The sequence below is a fragment of the Muscardinus avellanarius genome (assembly GCF_963383645.1).
Source record: "Muscardinus avellanarius genome assembly, chromosome: 6".
Classification (NCBI taxonomy): Eukaryota; Metazoa; Chordata; class Mammalia; order Rodentia; family Gliridae; genus Muscardinus; species Muscardinus avellanarius.
Genome location: NC_137791.1, coordinates 120,611,808 through 120,633,604, shown reverse-complemented (window position 1 = coordinate 120,633,604; position 21,797 = coordinate 120,611,808). Strand labels below are relative to the sequence as shown.

General features: G+C 39.1%; 1 protein-coding gene across 5 annotated transcripts in view; it reads right to left on the bottom strand.

Moving 5' to 3' along the window:
- The window catches only part of PPARGC1A (PPARG coactivator 1 alpha), a gene marked incomplete at both ends in the record, with an annotated part of 675,280 nt that overhangs the window by 19,082 nt on the left and 634,401 nt on the right, over positions 1–21,797 (bottom strand). For all 5 annotated transcript variants that reach the window (XM_080697397.1, XM_080697398.1, XM_080697399.1 and 2 more), the window contains 7 exons: positions 1,499–1,619; positions 1,772–1,876; positions 2,428–3,343; positions 16,285–16,358; positions 16,468–16,513; positions 20,295–20,493; positions 21,357–21,479. In XM_080697397.1, the coding sequence (XP_080553523.1) occupies positions 1,499–1,619; positions 1,772–1,876; positions 2,428–3,343; positions 16,285–16,358; positions 16,468–16,513; positions 20,295–20,493; positions 21,357–21,479 (1,584 nt within the window). The remainder of the gene's footprint in view (positions 1–1,498; positions 1,620–1,771; positions 1,877–2,427; positions 3,344–16,284; positions 16,359–16,467; positions 16,514–20,294; positions 20,494–21,356; positions 21,480–21,797) is intronic.

Sequence of the window (21,797 nt, the reverse complement as noted above, 5' to 3'; positions counted from 1 at the left end):
TCTGCCTTAAGTGAATTCAAAGTCAAATGACTACAAGCACCCCAGAACTTCAGTTTAACCTTTCAATCATTCTTCCCTTCTGTCTCCTGAGTGCCTGTGCTTAATAAACCTCTGGTATAACCTCCTCAGGATGGTAACTGTTGCCTCGTGCTTGATTTTAACTCGATGAGTCAGCTCTTTCATGTAGATATTTCAAAATTTTGTTGATGCTGTGGGTTTTCTTAAAGATACCATATAAATTCAACCTTTATGCTTAGAAATAATTTCCCTAAGCCTTGGTTTGCTTGCATTCATGAATTGTCAAATGCTGGCCTTACCACATCAACCCTTGGCAGCCAGCACAGACAGGCAACAGGTGCAATGAACCAAAGCAGAGGCATATCTGACTGATTAGCCAAGGATACCTGAGCACCACGTTGGGAAAGACTTTCGGGACCTCTGGGGGCTGAGTGAGACAGAGTTCTGTGATCGATTAAGAGTGTCTGTCATGGGCATGTAGTGGGTGTTGGCCATCGCAGGACTTTATTTTTTGCCTTCCAAGGTCTGTGCTGATAAGTAGAGGTAGGGAGCTGGGTTAAGTCTACTTATTAGTAGATGCTGAAAGCATAATCATTTTCAGAGAACAAACAAGTTTCTTATAACCTGGATCTTTCTTTTTTTTTTTTTTTGGTGGTACTGGGGGTGGAACCCAGAGGTTTTCTACTTCCAGGCTATACTCCCAGACCCATTTAATATTTTTTTGGAAACAGGGTCTCACTAAGTTGCTGAGAGCCTCACTAAGTAGCTGAGGCTGGCTTCGAACCTGTGCGATCCTCCTGTCTCAGCCTCCCAAGCGCGGGGATTACAAGCGTGCGCCACCACGCCCGGCTAACCTGGATCTTTAACAGAAGGATCAGCACTATCTCCATGTCATAAGAGTATAACACTAGTAGTAAGAAACCCATAATAAAGGTGGCCCTGTCAACCACCCAGGTAGGTGTTGACCCAACATAAATAAGACATAATGACTTTCTCAGAAAATCTCCTACGGCCTCCTTTAAATCTAACGAAAACCAGTCTCTTCATGAACAATGCAACCCGTATTTCCCTCCAAAAGATGAAGCAGAAACAATACTTCCTCATCATCCACTCAGAGAAAAAAAACAAACAGAAAGAGTGAGAAAAACTCACCCTCTGGCCAGATGATACTGGCCTTCAGCCAAGGGAATCTCCCTCCATTTCTTAAACTAAAACTTAAAAACCATCATGAACTTCAACAAAGCAACCACGATCAGAAATAAACTGAGTTAGCATTTTTTCTAATAAGTTGTGTTAACAAGGACTGAAATCTCATTGCTATTTTAAAGCCAAAAGGCTGAACACTACCTGTTTCAACATAGCCTTAGCATTAGTTTTTTTTTTTTTTAATGAACTAAAAAGATTAAAAAAAAAGAAGCACAGAGAACAATACAAAAAAGCAACCCTCCTTTACAAAGAAAGTGAGCTGCAAGCTGCTTACAATTGCCTTCTGTCTCTGCCTCTCCCTCTGTTTGGCCCTTTCGGATTCCCGTTTCTCATACTCTTTGCGGTATTCGTCCCTCTTCAGCCTCTCATGCTGATATGCCTCGTAGCTGTCATACCTGGGAAACACAACTTCATCATTAAGTTACCGTCTCCATTTGCATAAGCTCAATGAATCATAATTGGGGGAGGGGAGGAAGATATTAGACAATACATGGTCCTCTCTAGGAGGAGACCAAAGGAGTCAAAGGGAAAGGCCACGCCTTGTTACCTGGGCCTACGGCTGTAGGGCGATCGTGAACGTGATCTCACATACAAGGGAGAATTTCTGTGCGTGCGGTGTCTGTAATGGCTTGACTCGTAGTAGTAGCAGGGCCTGGGAGAAAGGAAAAACAACAAACAAACAAACAAAAAGGACTTTGGCAGCCACCACGTAGCCCCAATTCGCGGGCACTACAGAACGGGGTGCTGTATAAACTGCTTCTACTGATTCTTCCTTCCTGGCTACTGGTGAGGTTTTTGGTGATAATTTGTGATTGGCCAATCAGCTCAGGGGTCTGGGAGTGATCTTCTCCCTGCATCCCTTATTGATGTTAACACTAAACACCCGGTCTAGTACACTGTCAGTTTTATCTCACATGGATCTCAACTATCCTGGCACAGGACAGCTCTCAGGGTAATGGAAATAATTAGATAAATGAGTTTCTTACAAGTTGTTCCCTATGATTTGACTGGCTCAAAGCACCACGCTCATGGCAGAGAGATTTAAGAGAATACAGGGGCAAAAAGGAATGTATAAGGAAATTGTTAGTTCCAGGGGTAATGAGATTACACTGGTGAGGGGCTGGGGACTTGGGAGATTTGAATACATTCTTTGGCTCCCTGGAAAAACACCTTAAGCATCAGGTAGATTTGGACAAGGTTTACCTTGAGGAAGATCTACTGCCTGGAGACCTGGATCTCGACCTGAAATATGGCGATCGGGAACACGACCTGTGTCGAGAAAAGGACCTTGACCGTGAGCGCATCCTTTGGGGTCTTTGAGAAAATAAGGATTTGGGCGGTGACACGGAATCTCTACATGGAGAGTTAAAAGAAGAACAGGAAGGCGACACATCGAACAATGAGTAGGATGGCGTGCCATCCCAAGGGTCGCTCAGTTTCTCACTTTCATCCTCGCTGTCATCGAACAGGCCGTCCATGGCTAGTCCTGAATTTATAAACATAGGTAGTTTGGAGAACTGTTCGTTACTGAAATCGCTGTCCCTCAGTTCACCGGTCTTGTCTGCTTCGTCCTCAAAAACAGCTCGACTGGGATGACCGAAGTGCTTGTTCAGCTCAGCTCGGATTTCCTGGTCTTGGAGCTGTTTTCGAGTGCTGCAAGGAGAGACCTGCTTGCTGGCCTCCAGAGTCTCTCTCAGGCAGAGCTGGTCTGAGTCTGTGGAAGAAGAGATCTGCCCCTGCCAGGCAGAGGAGGCATCTTTGTAGTCTAGTTGTCTAGAGTCTGGGAGCTCTTGTGATATAGTAAGAAGTATTTCTGTTTTGGAATTAATCGACTGACAATAATCATGGTCACCAAACAGCCGTAGGCTGGGCCTCTTGGTCTTCCTTTCCTCGTGTCCACTGCTGAGCGCTGAGGACTTGCTGAGTTGTGCATACAACTCAGATTGCTCAGGCCCTTTCTTGGTGGAGTTATTGCCTTGGGTAGCAGAAGATTCGCTGTATCGGGGCTTCTTCAATGGCGGTGGCACCACAGTCTTGCAAGAGGACTTCAGCTTTGGAGAAGCCCTAAAAGGGTTATCTTGGTTGGCTTTATGAGGAGGAGTCGTGGGTGGAGTGAGGCCTATGACACAAAAAGAAAGAGCGAGATAAAGAGAGAAGAGAGACAGAGAGAAGTTTCTTAAATAACAAGACACATTTTCTAACTCTTGCAAGTTTTCAGACAAGGGTTAAAACCTGGAGAAGGAGGAAGCAGAATTCAGGATAAAACTTGAAAAACCAACTCTTCTCCTGAGCCTCTGTCACCAAGGAAAGATGAGTTAGCAAAAACAGGCACTAGCGGGAACCGTGATGTTTTATATTTCAAACACCAATGCAAACAGGTTCTGCTTCCCAGAAAACACCAGCATGACACCCCAGCCTCCGTGGTACCAGGAGTTCCTATCGCTCGAGTTTTCAAGGGTATTGAAGAGGCTACTTTATGGAAAATTAAAGCAGCGGGACACTCTCAAATCCTAGAATAGCCTCAATAGCATTTGTCTGCAAAGAATGTCATAGACATTGTATAAGCAGCTCAGAGCCTGTTGTCCAATCAAGAAAATCTACCCTTGGAACTAAAGAATTAAACAATAATAAAAATAAATGATGAAATGACAGCAAATGTTGGTTTCGGTTGGAATGACATAGACGACTTAGAAGGAAGTTCTGTAAAATACGACAAACCAAGCAATGCTGGGAAAGAGTCACTTCGGGACTTGAGGGCGATGAGTCTTTGTCTTCACAGTTCATTAACTTAGTAAACCATGGCTAATGTAGGTATAATACGTTCTTGTAAGCATAACTAATACATTCTGTCTAAAATATGGTTCTGCAACAGAAACCTAAGTGAACAGTAACAGTAAATATCTCCATGCCAGCAGACCATTTTATTTAGAACACATCAGTGTGAGGGAATAGACGGAAGGATCGAAATGCGTTGAAGCTCTGGCAACTGACTAATTAAATAAGAAAGTAATAAAAGAAGAAAAAGGAACATCCATCAATTGTTGCCTTTCCTACTTTGCCATAGAAGGGTAGAAAATTCCAACAGAAGCCCTGGCAGAAGATTCTGCAAAAAACAGTAGATGTTTCTAGGTTTCATTTCTGTGTAGATTCCAGTTATCCCCTCACACCGAGAAAGCATCATTTTGAAATGGCTCCAAAGTCCACAGGACTTTGAAGAAGGGCAGGCTTGAGTTCAAATGACATTGTGCTTACAAGGAACATTTTAGTTTACAATACACATTCTATTTGGGAGGATGGGCAAACGCTATTCAGAAAAAAAAAAAAAAAAGAGCTTCAAATCTGCTAACAAGCCTGGGGTTAGACTTAAGGCAACTGCACGTTTCTAGGAAAAAAAACATCCTACCTTGCTGGGGGAAAAAATTATCAATGAAGGAGCAAGTAGGTCACCGAAAGCCACATGCAATTTTGATTTGAATAGGAAGGTGCTGCCTTACAGGACCACTTAACAATAAAAAAGTGGGGAGAGTTAGTGTTTTCCCAAACTTGAAATATTTTACACCAATATTTCACGGGTTTTTTTTTTTTGTATTTATAGCTAATTTCCTCTAATTGAGGGGAGAAATGTATAGGGGTTTGACTCTGAAATCTCAACCCAGAAAAGTTCAGAAAGACAGAGAAATACAAATTCTGAGAGAGGGAGAGACAGCTCTCTAGCACACCTGGGTCTCAAAGGGCTTACTGTACTTAGCAGCTGCCCTTGCATGCCCAACCCACCCTTTGCTGCAGCTGAAAAAGGGTGACATTTTATTGAATAACACCTGTACCACTGGGGTTTCCTCTTCTGTAGGTGAGTGCGTCTGCTATGCAGTCTAAGTAGTTCCTATCTGGTCAGTTTTCTCTTCTAGCTCTTTTTCTTGTTTGGTTTATTTTTCCCATGGCCACATTCCAATCATGTGCTCTCTTCCATCACCACCACAAGGATTTTAAAGATACTAATTCCCATGAGGAAATGGCAGTTCTCAAATACTCCTCATGGGAGCCTAAGATGCCCAGAGAAATGATGGTGGGTAAGCTCTCTTTGCTGAATAAATGCCAGGCAAATACACCAAGCAGTGGAGTCCTGGAATTTGTGCACACTCCATTCAGTGTTCTAAAACACAACTCTGTAAATCTTTGCATCATCCCTCCAGGTTGAGGTAATTTTACTTCTCCACTAATTTACTGTCAAGATTATACAGATCACATTTTGCTATGTCTTCTTGTTTATCTCTTTTTGAATGTGACTTCTATCCTGTCTCTCCCAATCGATCTTCAACTCTTGGTGGGGTGTCTTTTAGACATATTTGCCAACACACGCTTTTGCTCATTCTCAGTTTTATTTTTCTAGCTTCTCCTTTCATATTAGATCTCACGTTTCAGTGACCTAAGATTCATGTAGGAAGCTGGCTAAACACTTTTAAATGAGATGGTCCCAGACCCCATATGGAGAACCATGGCCGTCAAGTATAGCACATTGCCTTGTGCTCCCAAATAGATGTGTTTTGACTGACATTCTAGATTTATAAAAAGAAACCCTAAACTTTAGAAACGCCAAATTAGGCCACTATTAAAGAGAGACGAGTTCTAAGAATAGCTCAGCTATCTAGGGATTTTAAATATAGAAATTCTTTTTAGTCTTGAAAATTTGAAACCCTTGTCCCAGTACCTAAGCTCATTATCGCTTAAATAACTGGTTCTCAAGTTGCTCCTGGGAGTGGCAACACGTCGATTGTACTTTCCTTGAGTTGAAAACAAAGCTTTATGCCTCCTTCATAGAGTAGATGGCCTCTGGCCACTGAGCAGATGTTCACTGAACATCTGCCACGTGCTGGATGATACATCAGATGCCGGTATTTCAGGATCTCAGCCCCCAAGAACTTAATGGTTCATTTTCTAAATTTGAAATATGTATATGTTTTTGCAGATATGTATGCTTAAAAATTATGAAAACATTCAATGACAACCAACTATGTCCTACAAGCGAAAATCCCAGGGCTATGGATTTTCTGTTAGTATCACATGTCAAACCAGTGAATAAAACTTTCTTATAGGAGACTATAACTAGTGTGAAGTTAGGTAGGAAAAAGTATTTAGATACTTCCCTTATTTTTTTTTTGCTCTTACAGATATAGCCTTAATAAAAGAATGAAGACAATCTCAGTGCAAGAGTGAAAAATATCATAGATGACAAGACCAAGTGCTTAATATCTTGAGATGTAGTTGAGACTCAAGAAAACACAAACGCAGAAGGAGCATTTTTTTAATAGAGTGTGAAACTTTAGAGAGCTGCAGATAAAACCAGCAATACATCCCCACCCCCAAATTAGCTGCATTTGTCTAACCTCGTCTCTTCTTTATAGCTCCTTCTCCTGTGGTAGAAGGGAGGTCAGTACTCAATTCCTTCATGATGCTACCTTTGCTCATCTTCCCACTAATCGCTGGACTCACAATTTCATGCCACAAGCCTGAATCAACAGTGCTAATGCCTCCCATAACCTCCGGATTATTTCCTGTGTGTTGATTTTCTGGGGAATGTGTACATTTTGGTGTTGACAGTACAAGGTATATTCCATGCTCTGTCTTGAACTTAGCAGGTTTTGACAGATTTATGTGAGGACAGATGGCCATTACAGGCTGAAGGCTGACAAGAGGCAGTTCAGAGCATTGTTAACACACTTGCACAAACTCTGAGCACTGCAGCTCTGTGCAGAATGTAATTCAGACTATAGCTTTTTTATTGCTGCCTATTTTCTTTTGTCAAAAGAGCCTGCTGTGCAGAGCAACAAATGGCTGCTATTACCCAGAATGTAATGGGTGTCAGACAAATCACGTAACACAAACAATCAAGAGTATGTAGGTCATATTTCAACAGAGCACAACCTTAGCAATATTTATGATTACTGCATTGAAATGTGCTCTATAATAACCAAGTACCTCTACATCACTCACACTTATGCACTTCTGCACAGAAAATCTGGGAGAAGGGGCACATACACTCTGTACTCATCTTTTAAGCAACTCTTTGATTTAACAAAAAAAAGTCAGGGGCAAGTTTTGTTTTGTTTGGTTTTTCATTATATGCTATACAACAATTTTCTTGGAGGACTTCTCTTTGGGGTTTGTTTGTTTAATTGAATGACTCTGATGCATGTTGACGACTTGCTGGGACTTTTTATCTTTTTTTTTTCCCCTTTTTGTGTCATAGTCTTATAACATCCTACAGTGTCTACTGCTAATACTGCTGCTCGGCTTTGAGTTTATTTATATGTGGGATTCTGTTTATGGTGCATGCCAATTATGATATTTAAAGAGAAAAAATTAAAGGTTTTTATTTGCTTAAAAGCTCACCATTTAAAGATGGGGCAAAGAGAGGGTTAGACTCTGAGAGTTTGGAGGGCAGGTCAAGAGAGCAGAAGGAAGGTTGATCCTCAGTGGTTACCTGTTAAAGTATTTAATTGGTACAGGCTCCTACTTGCCCTCCACCCCCACTTTTTTAGGAATCACGGATGTGCCAAGAAGATCTAGCTACTAAAGTGTGAATAAGTGGCATGGAGATGCCTCGCACATACTACTCTGGCTGACAGCAGTCCACTCTGTCTGGGAATGCCCTGCTTTTGCTGTTTATGTATTTCTTCTATCACCTCCAACTATGCAAAACAAACTGGCCTTATAGGTAAGCTTCAGGACATTCCTGTGACATTCCTAATGCCCTTGTCTTGCTCATGAAGATGAAGATATTAAGGGGATCTCATGTGCTCTCCGCCAGGGCTGAGGTAGAGTACCCAGCATTAGCTGGACGTGTTGGTGTACACTTGTAATCCCAGCACTTGGGAGGCTGAGACAGAAGGATTGCACAGGTTCAAAGCCAGCCTGAGCTACATAGTGAGGCTCTCAGCAACTTAATGAGACCCTGTTTCCAAATAAAATATAAAATAGGTCTGGGAGTGTACACATCTGCCACCAAAGCCCACAGCTGATCTGGGAGTAGAAATTGTTCTGTTATACTGGGCTTAAAGGAAATGGGATAGAATAAAAGTTGCTATAGCCTAGCTGTGCTAAGGTGATGAGGTGCTGATTAGTTATTAATAGCTGTGTTGCTTCCACAATGTTTATAGTAATAGCAATGAAGACAACTTATATATTCATACATGTGAATTTTCAGGACTAGTCACTTTGGTCTCCAGAAAAGAAATTCCAGAAAAAGAAAACTGAGGGAGAAAGAAGTAATTGTTCTAGATGTTGAGTCCCGAAGAATGAGGTTGAAAATAGAAAATGAAGGATGTGGTTGAAATATGGAAGAAATCCGTGACAGTGAAAGTTGCCAACTGTTGGAATGGGGTGTAAAGAAAATGTGTTGGGTGTCCCTTTTTTGGATTTTTTTCCTGCACAAAAATGGATTATATGAGCTGTCAATTCTCAGATGCTGCAGTTTTCTTTTTAAAACTACCAACTACTCCTCATATTCTGTTTGGATCTATTTTACTCAGGAGAATGCCACAGGTAGAAGAAACATGGCAAAAAAAGGTACATCAAATCCACAAACATATTAAAGTCAATCACTAAGCCAATCATGAGGAGGAGGAGGGGAAGGGAATGAGGTATAAAATGGGGAAGAGCTAAATGAATGATGTGTGCATGTATGCCTCTACCATCTTGTACACCATTAAGATGTTTGACTACAATGCACCAATAAAAAAAAACTTATGTTATTTAAGAAAAGTGAACACTTAAATGAGAAGTAAAAGTGGCAAAATCCTACACAAATGAAGTTAGATACTAACTGGTTAATCCGTGGTTTTTTAAACCACGAGTCCACTAAAATATACTGATAGAAATCAAGGGAAGACATTAACTAAAAAATAAATCACAAAAAATCACATATTACTATTATTAAAGCCATATAGGAAAACATACCAGTGGAGGAAAATACTGCTAAAGCCTAATTGTGTTAGGATGATTCATGCTTTGATTATTTTGCTCTTCATATTTTCTCAATCAGTTATAAAGTAGATGCCTTGCCTTTACTGTGTTAACAGGAGTAATAAAAACAATGCATATATAGATATACATATAATTATAGGGACAATCACTTTGATTTCTAACCAAATTCCTTCATGTCTTATGGTGAAAACCATCACTTTGCTTTGTCATTTCCATTTCGGAAACAAAAACCCAGTAGCGCTCTGAAAACCTCCATATGCAATAGATTTAAATGCCTTCTGCCAAAAGAGCATTCTCTTTCCTCTCATCTTGCTTTACTAACAGCTATTTTGAAATCAAATTAGTTTTTACACCTGTAAAAGAGAAGAATTTTTTTTATCAGCCAAAATGAGCTAGTTTAGGACAATCACAAAGAAGTCAGACCAGCTGGCAATACCTAATAAAGCAAACTTCCCATCTCTTCCCTCCTGTCTCCCAAAGACACTGCAGATGGGGCAAAGACATTATTCTAGAGGTCTTAGAATTGTGTTGACTCTACATTTCTACTTAAATGTTTGGAAAATTTCACTAAAATTTGTGAGAATAAAGAAAAAGAAGATACTGAAAGTTCTAGGCTGCAGCTTGATCCACTTCCATTGCCTCAACCAGGTTAACAAACCAAGGACCAACAAGTCAAGGGTATGAGGGCTGTTTCCACCCTATCCACCCCCTGCTGCACCTATGGCAGACATCACTAATTGATCATGACATTCCCACTGAGCACAGACTTGGCCTTAGCATCTTTCTCAACACAATGCTTCTGGCAGCCAATACCAATCAATGGCACTTGGCAAGTGAAATGAAACCTATTTAACATAACAGATGTCAACTACTATCTTTAAAATTCAGGCTTCAGGAAATAGGCATACGCTCTAGTCAGATCGACTACGAACTCAAAGTCCAATATGAAGCTTGTGTCTTCTCAGTAATGAAGTGAGCAGAGCATCAAAAAGATAATATATGTGAAATGCCAATTATGGAGCGATTAATCATCAGACTCTGCAGTAGAAGTACTTGGTGTTGAGAGAATATGAAAGAGCTGTTGTGATTTGTTAAATCCTACATCCACACCAAAACCAGGATTTGTTCAATTGTGTAGAAGTAGGTATGGGGTAGGGAGACTGCCACTAAACAGAATAACTAACTTCATATATAAGAGTGCCCAAGAGGATACAGCAAAAAGATCAAGGACTCTAGAGAAGTGGTGAAGACAGCCAAAAGCTTAAAAAAGTGGGGGACAAGTTACAAAGGCCTTCTTAGATAAAGTTAACAGAAGTAGTATTTAAATAGTTAATATTTATCGAATACTTACACAGCATGTTGGCACTCATGTTTTATCTCTAATCCTCACAGTGACCAAGAAAGATGCAAATGCTGTTATTATCTTTATCTGACACATAATGACCCTCAGTCTTAGAGAAGTTGATTAATTGATTAAGTCCATAAGCTAGGTCAGGGTTCCTCCTCGTAGCAAACTTGAGTTTGTCACTTTAAAGCTAAGTTTTACACAACTTCACTAAGGTATACTGTCTGCTTTAAATAAAATCCCAACAGCCTACTTTTATTTAGAGCACTGCTGTTTATGAAGTGTTTTAATTTGGGTTGAATCACACGCATTTGCCATTTCTTATGTAAAAAGTGATTGAATACTGGCGATATTATATTTCAATCTATATTTGATTCCTTTAAATCAGGCGGTAATTCCATTTGATAGATAGAAACGTGACTTCGAATTTGAGGAAAGTAAGGCTAAGAAAAGATCAAGGATATGGACAAGAGTCTCAGCAATCAAATGATTAAGGAGGGAAGAAAGGTACGCTCCACCTCTCGGTCCTTTACTGATTTCATCACCCACGCGGAACTCATGTCATCCGAGCATCTCTGATTTCCTGCCTTATTGCTTTTCTCCTCGCATCAATATCATCTCTTCTTTCTCCCTCCATGCTCAAAATCGGATGCAAAATTTTTTCTCCCTTTCAATTTCCCAAGTCAGTGTAGCCGACTGAGAGCCCAATGCCCTCCAACCTCCTTTCTATGGATGACCTGTGTCACTCGCTAGCATAATGGTATGGCCTTACCTTGTTTCAGTCCTTGAACTGTCTTTATCGCTCTCTAAAATCTTTGCACCATTATTGCCTTTGACTCTGAAGCCAGGTGACAGTGTCCCTTCAATAACTCCTTCCCCCCCTTTGTGCTTGTCTTGAGGTATGATCAATGTTTGTCCCATCTTCTAAACACTATTAAACAATGCCTTTCACAGAAGGTCTTTAGAGGAGACAGAGACCACAGATATCCTACACTGCATAGTATTTCATACCCAGACTATCTCTATTTAAAAAAAAAAACTAATTCTACCTTCAACCTCTGTCTCCTCCTTGTACTTCCCTCCAGGCAGGTTCTAAACTTTACCATCTAGACCCTTCAGCATCCTCTGAGTTCCTTCTCATCTCCTTGTTTCTCATAGATCGAAATTCCTTCTTATGTAATACAATGTGGTGCTCCCTTAGCGTTCCCAACACACATTTTCAGTTATTGCCATCACGCTCAACAAATTAAAAGCTACCCAGTGCACCCGTCTTTCTTAGAAGGTGGGAAAGCATTATCAGCAATAAATAGTTCTATTCTTTTATGTTATTTATCAGTAAGTGTTATTTTTCTAACAGACTAGAATCTTATGTCTTAAATATGAGGGCATCTATGTAATGCCCATCACTGCCAAAGCACTCTCTGGATGGTTAGTCTCTCTCTCTCTTTCACACTTGCTCACACCCACAATGATCTGACATATAGGCAGCCTAGAGCAGGCATTAGTAAATATGCTGGTCAAATGATTTCCATTATACCTAATAACCTTTCAACACTACCAAAAGTAAAAATTTAAACTCAATGAGAATGACTTGCAACACAAATAAATCCACTATCTAATATTTTAATGTTTACTAGTATTAACAAAATATTTCTTTATAAATTGTTTTAAAATTATAAATACATTTTAAAAATTAAGAATATGGGCTTGAGAGGTGGCTGAGTGGTACAGCACTTGTTTAGCACATGTGAGGTCTTGGACTTGACCCTGAGCACCGCAAAACTAGAAAATAATTTAAGTAAATGAATAGATACATATATAAACAAATAAATAAATAAAATTAAGTACCAATAAAAAGAAATGTACAGACTTTTTCAGAGAAGAAAGTAAAAGTAAGTGCTTTTTAAAAGTACAATAATAACTGCAATTGAATTATATACTAATGATTATAAATTAGAAAAAATACTTTAATAGTCGGGCATGGTGGCACACGCTTGTATTCCCAGTACTTGGGAGGCTGAGACTGGAGGATCACATGGATCGAAACCAGCCTCAGCTACTTAGTGAGGCTCTTGGCAACTTAGTGAAACTCTGTTTACAAATTAAATATAAAAAATAGGTCTATGAAAATAGCCTGGAGGTAGAAAGCCCCTGGGTTCCATCCCAGTACCACAAAAAAAAAGAAAAAATACTTTAAAAATAAAAATACACAATATTAGCAGAGTTGTAACAAAGCAACTATATTCATTCAGTGCTAATGGAATATAAATAAAAATACCCATTTGGAAAAATATATGACACTCCTAAGATATTTATATCCTTATGTTTGGCCTTAACAAGTGTTAGAAATGTACTTTGAGAAAATTAAATAAAAATGTATTTCCACTGCAGTACTATTTTCAAATAGTAATTATAAAACAACTAAACATATAACAATAGAAATATAATTGAATAAAATTTGATATGCCTACTCAATATTATCCACTACTATAAAAGCCTGAAGATTGGGATTATTCAAAAACTTCTTATTAGAGCCAGATGTGGTGGCACACGCTTGTTACCCCAGAACTTGGGAGGCTGAGACAGGAGGATCAGTGTTCGTGGCCAGCCCCAGCTACTTGGTGAGGCCCTCCACCACAGAGTGAGACCCTGTTTCAAAATAAAGAATAAAATAGGGCTGGGGGCATAGCTTAGAGAGAGAATGGCCCTGGGTTTGATCCCCAGCAACACACACACACACACACACACACAGCAACACACACACACACACACACACACACACACACACACACACTACATATTAAATGCCAAATGAAAAATCAGGAAGCAAAATTTTATATACTCCCACTCACATATACATAAAATGACCACAAATGTATGAAAATATTCATAGGAAGTGATGCTATTGCTGTCTCTGTGCCTTAGAACCATGCCTCAAGTATTTGATATTTTTGGCTTTTTGTCATTACATTATTTATAATCAGAAAATGATTTTAAAAATATCTCTTTGATTGGAACATACATTGAAAGCTCTCTCACCCTCTGAAACACCTACTGCTTAATGCTCACATTACAAACCCTCCTGGTTAATATATTCCTTTCATCTGAATCACACCAAGAGTCCCCATAGTGTATATATATATATATATATATATATATATATATATATATATATATATATATATATACTATATACATATAGTGGTACTGGGGTTCCTGGAAACCCTTCTACTTCAGGGCTACTCTCCCAGACCTATTTCTTATACTCTTTTATTTGGAAACAGGGTCTTTTAAGCCAGCATGTCTGGCTTCGAACTTCCATGATCCTCCTGTCTCTGCCTCCCAAGTGCGGGGATTACAAGCCTGCACCACCACGCCTGGCTCCTATAGTATATTTTACTAAACCAATTAATGCTTATTACACCAATGATGTATACTGTGTAAGATGGTAAAACATTATGCAAATGAATAAAATATGAGTGTGAAAGGTGTTTCTATAAAAGTACACATTAAAGGTATATTGCCAAATGAAGGGTGTCAAATTAATTGTGGTAGGTGGTAGCGTAAAACATTAGGGAAAATGAAATCTAGAAAGATTGGGCACTCAGACTACCACACAAATATGTTTTAATTATTTCACTGCAGAGTAAAACACAGAAAGATAATATCATTTACGCTACATCATGATTTGTGCAAGAAAGATGAAGAGATCACCAGTTAGCACGTGCAAGCTCAAGTTAAAGGTCTCTATCTCCTACCAAAAATGTGATACTAGAATGTAAATGTATATGTTTCAAGCACAAATAAAATGACAATTTGTCTATGTTTGTATCAACATTTAAATAAACCTGCCAATTACCGGTCCCCTTTGGCCAGATAAGAAGGCCTCTAATAGATGTAGTATGTACACATAAAAACTATTCCTGATCGTACATGTAATTTATAATTTATTTTGGAAATCATGCTATTATATGCTTAAAAGTGTATGCATGCATATAAAGGCATATTTGTATATACACGTATGTATGTGTGAGTCAGCACCACACACACTATTTATACACCATGAAATTAGCTACTCTACTGCTTGACCCAATCATGCACTCATGCAGTAGACCTTTCATAAGGAGGTAATTTAGCAAACTCAAAGTGTGAAATTAAACTTAGTGACAATAACTGTGATGCGTGTAGGCACCGCGGTTCTGGTTGAAAGCATCTTGTTTAACTTACTGTTCCTTTATCCTTATCAGCAATAGCCAGAGCCAAGACATTTCTTGTTGAGACATCTTAAGATTTACTTTCTGGTGGAGCTCGAGTACGGTAACCCTACAGGAACCTCAAGTACAGTGACCCTATCGCACTTTGGGTAGAAGCACCAGTTACAACCGCTCAGAAGATGGCCTAGGGACTCTTCACTTAGTCCAACTCTTTTTTTTTTTTTTTTAGTCCAACTCTTTAGAGCTCTGTCCTCTTCATGTCAAACAAAGACTGGCTAAAAGAGTGCAAAGTCCCAAATGCTGAAGGAAATAACTCATGTTGAAAAACATAAGGATATTTTGTTCTGATGAAGGGACACATTTTCAGTATTCTTTTTTTGCTGGAAAGATAGAAAAATAATAACATATATAGGGTACTATTATGCTGTGAAGTATGACAGAGAGGGAGAGACTATTCTGAGTGAAGCATTGAGAAGCAGTAAACCTGAGATCGAGTGTTTGCCCTTTGCTTTCCAGCTTGATGGTCTTGGGCAACTTAATATATATAACTTTATTTCCTAATCTTAAAAATGAGAAAACTACCACTATCTTCATGAAATTAACAGAAACCACTTATATCACTGTCATATTCATGGATCAGAGATCAGAAATGTTCATTTTTCCTTCTACTTAGATTTTAATGTCTTAATCTTAGGATTCTTTAAGGATCCAGGGGAAATAAATACATCAGAAGGTCTGGCCCCGGTTCTCTCACACAATAAATGTTTCTCTTTCTCTTTCTCTTTCTCTTTTTTTTTTTTTTTTTGGCAGGTCTGGGGATGGAACCCAGGGGGATTTGACCTCTGAGCTACACCCTCTGTCCTATTTTTTTATTCTTTATTTTGAAACAGGGCCTCACTAAGTAGCTGAGGCTGTCCGTGAACCACGATCCTCTGGTCTCGGCCTCCCAGATGCTGGGATTACAAGTGTGTGCCACCACTCCCGGCTCTCTTTAAAATATTTTTAATTTAATTTTTTTTTTTTTTGCAATGCTAGGGATGAAGCCTAGAGGGATTCTACTTCCGAGCTACATCCCAAGCCCTATTTTTTTTTTTAATTATTTCTTTTGAACAGTGTCTCACTAAGTTATGGAGGACCTCACTAAATAGCTGAGGCTTTCCTTGAACCATGATCCTCTGGTCTTAGCCTCCAGAATGCTGGGATTACAAGCGTGCACCACCACACCCAGCTCCTATTCTTTATTTTGAAACAGGGTCTCACTGAGTTGGAAAGGGCCTCACTAAGTAGCTGAGGCTATCTTGAACTGTGATCCTCCTGTCTCTGCCTCCCAAATGCTGGGATTACAAGCATGCACCACCACACCTGGCTTTTAATTTAATTTTTAACAGAACCAAATGAAGATATTTCCAGATAACTTCCCACCCAATTTTGTTTGTAATAATTGTTTATTTCATTAAAAATAGACTCTATTATATTTGTTCCACATACACACAAAAGTCCTAAAGGAAATGTAAGGCTTACCTGCAGTTCCAGAGAGTTCCACACTTAAGGTTCGTTCAATAGTCTTGTTCTCAAATGGGGAACCCTTGGGGTCACTGGAAGATATGGCACATTTATAAAAACAAACTGAAATGGAGTTGCTGTAGCCAAATGTATTAGAACCCCCTTCCCCTTCTGAAAATGATTACATTTCTTAATACTTACTTTGGTGACTCTGGGGTCAGAGGAAGAGATAAAGTTGTTGGTTTGGCTAAAGGAAAAAGAAAGAACTAATTATGAAATATTGAGTGTTTCCTAGATTTTTTTTTCCTACTATAGTCGATTGGAAACATGACCAGGAAATTGAAAGACTGAACTAAGGAAATCCCTGAATACTGGATCAAAATCAGAGAACAGTCCATTATGCTAAAACAAATTCCAAACAACATTTGCATCCGTAAACTATCATTCAAAAACACATACAAAAGCAGAATTTTCCCCGAAATGCGCCATCCTGTTAAGGATACAAAATTTGCATCATACCATCAGAGAGAAATAATGTTTTCTGTTTTAATTTGGAATACAGTACATGGTTTGTTTAGACAAGAAAACAGCAGAATAGCTACAAGGTGACAGAACGTTATGAATATTCAGCTAATTTTACTTCTAAAATGTATAATTTTATGTCTAGCCCTGAGAATAGGTTATTTCTATGAGGCCAAAGCTCAAGCAATAACCATTCCATTCACTGAAAATTAATTGACCAATTATGACAAATTGTGGGCGTTGACCCAGATGGCTTAAATGAAGTTTGAATTTTCAAATCTCATAGACAACTGAAGTGGGATACTTTGTTTATCCGTTGAGAGATCTATAGACTTTCAAAGAAAGCTCACTACTTCCTTTAGGTTTTCCAAAATTTTATTTACTGCAGGAAAAATATCCCAATACTGAAGAAGGAGGGGAAATAAGCAATACACAATTGCTTCTCTATGTCAGTCTTGTACTTTGAATAAAACGTACCTGAGATAGACATCCACATCTTATTTATATTTATGCTTATTGATGGAGACACACTTATATAGGTGTAGGTTCATGTCAATTTGTTTCTCAACAAATAACTACTTTCAGAAGGTCAAGAGTTAGTCATTTATACAATGAAAATCATAGAGCTAAAACCAAAAGTGTCTTGGGAATAAACTTTCTCATTTCATGGATAAAGAAACTGAGACCCAAAGATGCTAAGTGATATTAACAGGGCCATCAAACTGCCTACTGGCAGACTTGGCCAAGATGTTTTCTTTATCCTGTTATCAAAAGGAATTGTATTCAACAAACTCTCAAGTAAATTAATCTACCCCAGTAATTAAAGTCCTTTGAAATGTGAAAATATTATTTATGTCCAAATTAGCCTGAAATTAGGTACTCTCCTTGGATAAATTGTATTTACATATTCAATTTGTAGATTTAGATTTTGTTTTTAAACAATTGAATGGTATGTCATCTATCCAATGTGCATCCAGAAATATGAAGCTCATGCTGTCTTCTACAAATTAGGTACATCGATTAATTGGATTTTACATATATACAGATAAATGAGCTGATTTTACATTAATTTCGGAGTGTGTCTAATTTAATGAGCCCTTCAAAAAAGAACACATTTATGGAGGAACTTTACCCACTCTTATGGTGTTCAACTAAATTAGGATAATTCATACAGTTTCGATAGAAAATATAATCAGGTATGAAACTATATAATCTATCACACAGTAAATGCACAGTGAAAATCAGAGAATGGAATTCTAATTTCAAGATACTGGGCAGGCTATCTGCAATGTCCAAAGAAAGATACCTACATTTTTTTATTGTTGGGCACAGGGAAGGCTAAGGTCAGTAAAAGATGAATTGGAAGCCACCACATTTAATAAGAGCAAAGATGAACAGGAAATGAGAGGGCGATGGGGAGGGTACAGTCCCCAAACCACATCCAGAACCTCATCCCTGAATAAACCCAAACTCATAAGTGGTCCCACTAGAGGACTACTGGTTTGGTTTACTGGGAGTTTGGTGGACAGTTTCCAGAGTAGAGAGACAGAGACTGCTAGAATGCTTGCTGGCCGTGGTATTTATTTTTCGCATTGGTCATGTTATTTTAGGATACGCACATTAGCAAATGAATGGATAAATGGTACATCAATACACACCAAAGACTAGATGATTATTCTAAGGAACCAAAAATACATGATCCCACAATACTATAGAGAATGCGTGTGAAGTACGGTGAGAAAAAATAATAATAAAGCAGATTAAGAAAGGCAACCTCAGCACAGACTCTTACTCTTTGTTCCTAATTGTGCACGGACTTATGCTTCTTGATTCTGAATTGCTTAATCTCCAAAGCTGAGCATTTATTGGTTATTAGAAGCCAGTCATGTTTTATGTCTTTTAGGCCTTAAATAACTAAAAGTTTATTTCTTTAACAATTTGTAGATTATAGTACTATATAGTGGTAGGTGAACCAACAAAAACCTTAAAATCCAAAATAACTAACATATTAAAAATACAAAAGCTCTTTAAGCCATGTGCTGCTGGGCTGGGTTTACTGATCCCAGGGTTTCACTAAGATCAGGACTTTAAATTCAGCTCCAGAAAGCAAACAAACGTGTGACAGAGCAAGGCGCGGGGAGGCGCAGTCCATTCTGCAGCAACCACGGCCCCCTTCATTGCAGGCCTTCAACTCCATGGGCCTCTTGGCAGAAGGCTATGCTCAAAGAAATAAAAGAAAAAGAAAGGAAAAGGAAGGAAGGAAGACTATAACAGAGTTTGTGATCAGCAGCTAACCTGAGAAAAGAGAGCCATAAGGGAATTTGGCCCATTTTGCTATATATATCTCCCCAGACTGACAGAGGAGATGGACAGCGAACCTGATGTATCCATCAGGGATAAACTAATTGAGAGCCAATTGAAAACATTCAAGGGAAGTCCCTAAATCTCCTGTGCTGATGGTGAGGTCGAGATGAGGGAGGGGGATTCATAACACTGGGGGAAAAATACTTAGGAATATCAGCAGCAACAGCATACCTGTATGAAATAATCATGGTTCAAAACAGGGATCAGGGGCTATCACTCTGCAGCTAGAAGGAGAAGTTGGAGAAACAAAGGGAAAACAAAACACAGATGGATGTTTATAATTGCTGGTTTAGAATATGCCTCCTTCTACCACCATGTTAGGGGGCAAGGAGAGAAGCTGGTTTATTTTTAAACATCAGTTACTTTCAACAAACTTTCTTTGGGCCTCCTAGACTATGACATTTTGAAGAGGAAAAGCCCAAATAGAAAATTATGTCTTTGCCAAGAGAGATTTTCCCCAAAGCACCCCAATTTGCCTCAGAATCATCAGCCTTCTAGCAATGTGCGGGAATAATAAAAATTGACCCAGATGTTTCACTTAATCTAGGCAAGTTCTTAATAGGAAGAAGAAAAAAAATTCAAGGATTTTCATATCCTTTTATACCTACTAAAATTTGTGAGCATAGCATGTGGTCTAAAGAAATTTAAAGAGATGTACTTAATCATCAGGAGAAGCCACATAAATATCGTTTACTACTTATTAAGGAATAGAGTGTAAATCTATAGCGTCTCATTTTTTCCATCGCTGAAAGAGAAAAAATACATATAAGCTCTTTAATGAATTGGCTAGCCCAGCTTGCACATACCTTCAATCATCTAGAGACTCAGAGATTCACACAGACTTCAAGGAAGCGGCAATGGTTTCCTGCCCCAGGTCACCCTCCCCTGACTAACATCTCAGGTGTCTTTCCATGGTTGCAACTTAGACTGCTTATCAGCTGAATAGGATATATCCACCTGTGTCCAGGCAAAGGCTTTTTGGTGGTTGTTGTTGTTGTTATTGTTTTTTTTTATTTTTATTTTTGGTTTTTCTCTCTATTAAATCGCTGTATTCTATTTCCACAGAGACACCGATGGCAAGGAGTGCGGAGTCTGTATGCTCCCCTGCAGCACCGCCCGACAGTTACTGGCCCCCCGCCTACCTTGTACATGTTGTGACTGCGTGTGAGACTTCTTTTTGGAGGTGCATTTGTCTCTGATGCTGCTCCTGTTCTCCGTGGGTTTGGTGTGAGGAGGGTCATCGCTTGTGGTCAGATACTTGAGAAGCTCTGAGCAGGGACGTCTCTGTGGCTTTTGCTGTTGACAAATGCTCTTCGCTTTATTGCTCCATGAATTCTCGGTCTTCAAAACAAGGCGTAAAGAAAGTTAAAATTAGTGAGCTGAACCTTATCGGCATGGATATAGGTTTTCTGAAGAGATGAGATTTCCAGTGAAGTGCTCAGTCTAAGTGTACTGGATCTATGAGCTGTGAATAATTGTTCACAGAACAAGGAAAGAAAATTACATTTAAAATTCCTAAATGACATTTATGCAGCTTTTTATTTCATTTCTCCTACATTTCAATGTTCCTACTCAGCAACATGTAACTAACAAGACCCTACAGCGCCTTTACTGTGAATAAAAAAAAAAATAAGCTGGTTTAAACCTTAATTTACCACTGATTGCCGAAGCCCAGTGTTCGCAACTCTCTTAAGTACCCCTTAACGCTCCGTTTTCGCTCACAGTGAATGGCAAGACAAACATTGTTTAATACAGCCCGCTAACCGAATTATATCTTTGCCAGCATTCCATCCGATTAATGGCAGAAATAGATTTTTTGCCCTGATTCCAAAGAAATGCTGCTCAGGTTAGACAGCTGGTAAGACAGCCACGGTGCATCTCAAAGTGACTCACAGATAATAGCAGCCTATGTGCACGTGTTATCATAACCATGCTGCTGAATTGCTGCATGGAGTAACATAATCCTCAGGGGTCCACACCCAGTGGCATTTCCATTCCATTCTCCAAAGACAAAGTGTAGAGAAACTCTAGATTCAAGTCGCTCAGATGCTGCTTGTGGAAACGCATTGCACGATTGGTTTCACAACTGGAGGCACCTGCAGGCTCAGTTGATTGAATTCGTACAAACCTATTGCCTGTTTTTACCACCACCACAAGCTATTGTGTTACTTTCCCCCAATGTACAAAGACATTGGCGCTTGTACCTTAACAACTGCAGGGTTTGTTCTGATCCTGTGGTTAGGGTTTGCATGGTTCTGGGTACTGAGACCACTGCATTCATTATAGCTCAGCTGAGTGTTGGCTGGCGCCAGCAAGAGCTTCTTTAGCTAGAAATGCAGAAAAGGGAAGAGCAAGCAGAATTATGAGTCTCTTATGCATGAGAGCAAGTGAGATTTTTAACTTTAAATTAATTAGAATTACCAGAAGTGATTGTCTCACACCTTAGCACAATAGTGCCAATGGATACATATTTTTTTTTTAATTCAGGAAATGTTTAGCATTGCACTACCAACCTTGAAAGTATTTTCTCTTTCTCCACTTGAGACTTGGCATTCATCAACCTGAGTTCTTTTTAATTATTTTTTAGATAAAAAAAGCAATCCTTTCTGAAATAATTTCCAAATCACTACAATGTTTCACAGCCA